This window comes from Trichoplusia ni, chromosome 21 (genome assembly GCF_003590095.1).
Source record: "Trichoplusia ni isolate ovarian cell line Hi5 chromosome 21, tn1, whole genome shotgun sequence".
Lineage (NCBI taxonomy): Eukaryota > Metazoa > Arthropoda > Insecta > Lepidoptera > Noctuidae > Trichoplusia > Trichoplusia ni.
The window spans coordinates 260159-267188 of record NC_039498.1 but is presented as its reverse complement, the minus strand read 5'-3'; the positions used below and the strand labels follow the sequence as shown (position 1 = coordinate 267188).

At 33.9% G+C, this 7030-nt stretch overlaps 1 protein-coding gene across 1 annotated transcript; it reads right to left on the bottom strand.

The window, feature by feature from the left end:
* Window positions 1-4532: 4532 nt before the first annotated feature.
* Window positions 4533-6274, bottom strand: LOC113504238. The gene is made up of 2 exons (XM_026886416.1): window positions 6015-6274; window positions 4533-5898 (listed from the first exon to the last, which is right to left on the bottom strand). Exons 1-2 carry the CDS (start codon window positions 6099-6101, stop codon window positions 5536-5538), a joined length of 450 nt encoding a protein of 149 aa, XP_026742217.1. The 5' UTR covers window positions 6102-6274; the 3' UTR covers window positions 4533-5535.
* Between the last annotated feature and the right edge of the window lie 756 nt (window positions 6275-7030).

The window sequence follows — 7030 nt, the reverse complement described above, 5'->3', positions numbered from 1 at the left end:
CAGCTTTAATTTGAACTAATTAAGAAGGAAATTAGTAAAGAGGCCGATGTAATTCGCAAACACCGTTTAATATAAGGGTTTTATTGCAAGAGCTATTAAAAAAATTGATCTGGTGTATTGATATTTAATAACGAATGTATATTATTGAAACTATAAGAAAACACATTTTAATTTTATCACAGAATAATATAAATATATTTTAAAAATGTTTTTAAGATAGTAAATTTTAATTTTATCGCCGAATAATGTGAATATTTTAAAGGAATATTTTTAAGTTATAGTAAATTGATGATTGGAATCTCGTAAGGAGAAAAGAAACGGCAGTGTGTTGAAAGGATACGTAATTAAAACGATAATTAAGATTATTGATAAGTTTTTGTATTGGGTATCAACGCCGATCTGATAATTAAAGGTTTATTTGTTCGGCTGAAACGTGATATCAATAGCGATTTTAAAATTCTGTCAGCAAAAGCAGGGATATTAATAATGTATCAGAAAACCCAGAAAAGAAACTGCACAGACTTACAATGAAAACAACAACATTTTTTTCTCATTAACCTCTTTACAAATTAATGTACAAAAGAAAATGTCCCTAAACCCGTAACCATGCTTTTTTCAGTGCATTATTACTCGAAAGAAATCATGAAAGAGGTTCTCAATTTCATCTTAAATCTTGCATAAAGGCGTTATTTACAGTTAATGACTGAATAAGATCACACCGTGCTCTACCGAAATAATGATTCCTCGAAATTGTGTATCAGATACGCGGAAAAGGTTTATGGATTAAAGCGCTCTTAAAGACTTTTTAAATTCAATAATTAACATAATACTTTTAACCGAACTTCTTAAGAACTGGTAGAGACAGTTAAGTCTTCAGAAAAAGTAAGTGTATTTGAAAAAGTAATTAAACGATATTTTAAACTACTTTTGTGATTATTATTTTTAAAACAATTGCACGTTATTGTTGGTTGTTGTTGCAATTGATTTTTGATTATGAAATTTTTCTAAGTCGGTCATTCTTACCTACATTTAATCACGGCACGTGCTTTTCTTCCGGGTTTTCTGGATATCATATTTGGATCATGGAAAAATGATTCATATGGGATAACAAGTGAGCGTGGGCGACTAGAATAACAATTCTAAACGTTAAGTAGAATATTTACGTTATTAAATAATTAGAGACAGATTTCAAAAAAGGAGGGGACAAAAAAAGAACCACTAACATTTGATCGAAATATATAAAAAAACGAATGAGTACTATTGATCGTTATTCCCAAAGAATGCAAATAATGAACAATGCTCTTTCTTTAACCCTTCTAAGTGTAAGTGCCACGAGTCAGAGAGGTCACGACCTTTCCATTGAACAGTCTCACCCCACAGTCGCACCGGTGTTGAACCCCGTACATTTGTAACACAATTACAAATCATTCAACAGGTTTCTTATTATGTATGTAAGTTTGTTTATAATGTTGGGGTGTGGGGTGAAGTTGTAAGTGTGTTTCCCACATTCATTCAATCTTTTTTCTTTTTAAATTTAATGCCGTTCTCACTGATTTGGAAGTTGCTTTTTTTTGTATTTCATTCATTATTCTGTTGTTTTTTTATCATTTTATTTTTACGTAATAATTTAATTAATAGATTTTATTTATTCATTCTACAAAAGTTAGCCAAATTAAACATCCTATTGATTTAATGTTTGTTTCTTGCTATTTACGTAAACAAAATATCCTTACATTTTATTTACCATACATTACAGACATGTTTTTTTTATGAATTTTCTAGCCCACGTGTGGTCGTGAGGAATTCAAAAACACCTTTTAAACCTTCTTGTACTGTTGTGAATGGTTATTTTAAAAACTCTTCTTGTTCCTGATAGGCAAATGGGCTTAAAAACATAATTATTTGGTTGTAAAATTTGATGACACCCATTGTTTTTTATGTCTACGATTTATAAGCTGTAAGTTAAACTTAAGAGGAAGATAGGTGGGACTTGTCCAAGACTTTAATTTAAATAATAGCTGATGTATTTTATCTTTATTTTTATTGTTATTAAATTTATTTATTAAGGTACCTAAGATTAGAAAACTTAATAAATCGTGTAAAGCTTTGAATAGAAATTACACCTTCATTTAGATAACGATGCATTAAGAAGAGGGACAAAGGGAATATATGTTTTGGCTACAAAATATCTAAAATGGTATGGATATTTGTCTAGATAGGCATTTATTTCGTATAAATATGTGTACTGCTATGGTATCGGTGATACTAGTGTAACGGTGTTCTTTTGTTTTGACAAAGATTAGTTTTCGAAATTTTATTAATTAACAACTACAATCACCTTGCATAGTTGACACATACACACTACACACTTACACTACACACTCACACTACACACTTACAATTGTTTTTATTTTATTTTTCTCTTTTTGTAAAAGTTCACACACACCTATAAATGTATGTAACCTAACTTAAGGTAACTTAACAATAACAATGTGTAAGCGGAACAAATGAGCCTAGATCTCACGACACAGGGAATCCTAGTGTGAGGTCTAGGACTTCAAACAACTGTTTGTAACTTATGAGACAAATAAATTATTTCCAATTACTTGCTGTTTTTATATTTATGTAAGATACACTGTACTTATAAGGTACATAAAGACTGCTATTATTATTGTATCAAATGGTGATAATAACTATAAGATTCCTAGTACTCCTAGTATATTGTTTTGACTTCGACGTACGGCCAGACTAAACAAACATTCTATCTATGTGAAATGTCCCAAGAGTCAGAAGATTCATAATTGCCTGTATTATTATATTTAGTTTTATTTCAAAACAGCAGTCGTTTTAATTAAATTTCATTAAGTATAATTTAAATGATTCAAGTCATTAAAATAATTACTTTTTGAAATGGTTGAATTAAAAAGTTTAAATTTTTTAATTAATAAAAATATTTAAGCATTCAACTGTATATGTCTGTCAATATGCAAAAAAACTTGAATAAGGAACAAAACGGTTGAATTAAAAAAGAAGTTTGAATTATGATTTTTAAATAAACTATTCTTAACGGCTGTCATTGCAAGTATTCTTTTTTCAAAGTGGTAACTGACAGGTATAAGCGAGTAGGCGTTCGATTTTCAACTTGTCACAACCTGTTGGTACGGGTCGCTACTCGTATCACGTTTCATGAGGGTTTCAACAGTACAGTGTTGTTGCAAATTAAGTTTTATGGATATTTTCGTGCAAGTTGCTACGTTTAGGAAGCCTTCGAAATTATTCTCTATCAAGGAAGTGACAGACAGCTTTATTGAGGAGAGAGAAGATTAAAATTACTTTCCTTTATAAAAGTGTTTGTTATATACTTTTCAATTTTGATTATAGAAATTTAAGAATTTCGAAAACTGGCTTTTACACAAATACTAATTGAGAGAAAAGAAGAGCTTTAGGGTAATATTGACGGCTTTGCAGCCAAATGAATCTGCAATAATTCTCAACCTATTAACATTATGACTGTAAACAAGTACAAACAAATGCTTTCTAATTATCAATATCGCTGTATAGCTAGAGAGTCCATATAAGAGTTTGACGGATCTTTTCAATTATACCATACCTTATCAAGCTCACGAGCTCATTTTACCTATAATAGAGAAGATACTGTTTTCATTACTGTTTTGTTACAGTACGATACACATGTGGGAGGAACTCAGACTCAAACCTAAACAATTATTAACACGTACTGTAAATGAAGAAATTTTTTTTGAACATGTTAAAATGAATTTACGCTACGAACTTTTTAGAATATGTGACCTTTTTCGATAACTGTGTCTATTTGAATTTAGAATATAAATCCGTATCAAGAATGTTATCGACAAGGAATCCTACAGAAACGTCATAATTTGTATGAAAAAGAGTTAGGATACTATTTTCGAAATTATTGAACAAATTTAATGCGAAAGTAACTCTGTCTGTCTGTCTGTTACGCTTTCACGTCTAAACCAATGAACTGATTTTAATGAAATTTGGTGCAGAGATAGAGTTGACCTAGAGAAAGAACATAGGATAAGTTAGTTTTTATCCCGGACTTTTGAAGAGTTCTCTTGGAAACGCAATATACCCAACCTCGAGGCGGACGAAAAGCTAGTAATCTATATGTTGCTTAATCGACAGTGTTCATGTTAAGATTGCTAAGACGTAAGTACGTATCATTTATAAACAAGTTTGTTGTCTGTGTTCTGTATCTCCATCATTATTGTAATTCCACAAAGCGCGGGAACCTTATTTTCCCGCGCAATTTACTCGTCAACTAGACTTACAGTACTTGTTTTACTTTTTTTTTATTTACCGGTTCGAAGGAGTTTGTATTTCGAACTTGTTTGATAACTTTGTTTTATTTTTATCTGTCATTATAAAATGAATAATATGGGTTTATATGCCTGTGCTTCACACTTTTAATTATAGAGGTGTAAAATGTAGGTTTATTATGTTGGTAATAGGTAGTTTATGGTTGTAAGGGGCAAAATAAAAGTGTTGAATTATTACAAATTAATGTTTATTAAGAATCGGAGATCAAACGAAAGTCTTGAATTCTTAACGATATTAGTAAGATACGAGTGCTTTACTAACTAAATTACTTAACTAAAGGATAAAAAGTAAACACAAAATACAAAAAAAAACCTTAAAAATTGACACAAAAGGAAGAATTCATCAAATTAGACAAAGTAACTTAACTTAAACTTAACTAAGTTATAACTACACTTAACTTATTAAGATTGGCACGTTCGGCCTACTTCTGCGAAACTTACAAATGAGAAAGAATTTAGCCAAAAAAAACTTAAAATACAAAATTAAACCAAATGGAAGTTCGATGATTTTACTTAAATTTAAAACCTTAAAAACTATTAAAGCTTCGATACATTGATATGTTGTGTTCATATCAACACCTAACCTAATAAAGTTCACTTAGAATTCTAAATATCACATGAAATACAATTAAAAAGAAATCAGACACTAAAGATCCTTAACGATAAACAGTGATTTTAAAAGACCTAGTGAACAACTAAACTAATTCTAATAAACTCTGCTTAAACTAATAGATTCTCCTTACATCTAGTTAAAGCTTTCAACCGATATATAAACTCTGGTATCACAGACAAAACTTAACTCTAATGGAAGACATTCGATTTAGAAACAGAAATAAAAGCAAAATTGTTACGCAATAGAAGTTTAGGTTAGAGCCAGGTTGGTGCAATGATAATTACAGTGCAGTTCATTAAAGCTGTCTACCAAAACTTGTGACAATTTACTGTTACACTAATTTTAAACGACGACGCAGCGCCCCAGGTATATCTACTAGAGATCACAAACATTACTCGCTAAATCACAAAGGCTGAGGCGCTGCACATCACATCACTAAGTCTAATGGAAGACATTGGATCTGTGCTGCTGAGCACGTTTACAACTACTGTTGGAAGACGAGATTTTGTTTTCACTGAATTTAAGAACCGAAGGAAGAAATCGAAGCGAAGGTCGTTATTACTAGTAACAAAGTTTACATACGAAGCAGTCTTTAGCGGCCGAGTAGCAGATCTCTCTCACTTCATTGGCCATGTTGTCGCTGATCTCCATGTCCTCGTTGATGAGCTCGAAGCGATTGTTTACAATGTTCTGGTTCTCAGCGTTGTCGTTTTCCTCGACGGGCACCGGTTTGACCGGGTCCACCGGGTAGAAGAACTCCGAGAAAGGCACCACAACAGGTTCCTCGGGGTAGGCAGTCTTGTGCGATGGTAGGTCAGTGCGGGGGCCCGAGTTCGAGATCAACTCTCCTAACTTGGACCAGCACTTATTAAGATTAACCCGCGTAGAGGACGTCACTTTTCGGGGAAGCCGTGGTTTGGAGTTCTGTAAAGAAGGAAACAACCATAAGTACACATGTCATTGAACTCTCACAGTTTGATAAGGGAGGGCGCCGTTAAGATAGTCGTTGAAGGGCGAGACGGCAATGTTTAGAATCTTACCTGACGGTTTAGAAGCTTTGCCCACGGCGAGCGAGGTGACGGGACCTCCTTCTGCGGCGATTGTGTGTCATCCTTAGCCAAACACATTTTAACTATTTATGTACTACTGTTATACTACGAACTTAACTAAACAAGTTACGACTACGTATTTACAGAGCTACGATTAAATACAGAGCGTCATGCGCGCACGATGCGTCAGCAGGGAATGATTGAATCAGGAAGGGCGCGGGGTTTATATAGCAGGGCCGCAGTGGCGCGCGCGCATGCGCGTGTGCCGGGAGCGGGGCAGCGCGCGACGCGCGACGCGCGCGCAGCACGCGAGCGGTAGCGCGCGCCTACAGACTGGTTTTTACGAACAACTTCTACGAATAGAGGCTTTGACGTGCCGCGACTTGGAATAGTTACAGAGTAGGCTGTGCTTGTAAAGCTTTATTGATGACTAACTGGGACTGATATGGTCGTCTTTAAAATTGTGTTGTTTTATATATCTTGTTTTTCTATGACATAATGAAATATGATTTTGATTTAGGTTCTGATAACTTTGTTGTCGTTTCGTAAGTTAACCAAAATTCAGTTGATGGACCAAATAGATTTTACAGTCACAAAGAAAAAGCAATTAAAAAAGCCATTGAATTAATTCAAAATAAACTTTCTAGCTATAAATTTTCCGACTCTACAATAAAATACGACGTACAAAGGGGCCGATGTTTTGCATGGCTGTAGGCAGCCACGATAGTCCATACTAGTTCTAGCTGTCACCTAAGGCGGTTCCTAGGAAAATAAACAGCAGTATCGCAGCATTATGAATCACGGTGTGCAGCTGGCCATCGGATAGATAAGTTCCTGCGCAGATTTATCACGGCACGCCGGTGTTGCTTCCTGTGATTAAATCGCCTGCGCCCGCGCTCGCAAATCACGTACACAACACTGATAAATCATTTCCCCCGGTCAGTTGAGCGAAGGCTAAATTATATTAATGTTAGAAGTAACAACTAACACTTGAATGTGTGTTTGTT

Bases quoted from the DNA above. Each gene is read 5' to 3' on its own strand.
- LOC113504238 (XM_026886416.1), bottom strand. From the start codon at position 6,101: ATGTGTTTGGCTAAGGATGACACACAATCGCCGCAGAAGGAGGTCCCG. The intron at 5,899-6,014 runs GTAAGATTCTAA...CCTTCTTTACAG, and splicing joins CAAAGCTTCTAAACCGTCAG to AACTCCAAACCACGGCTTCC.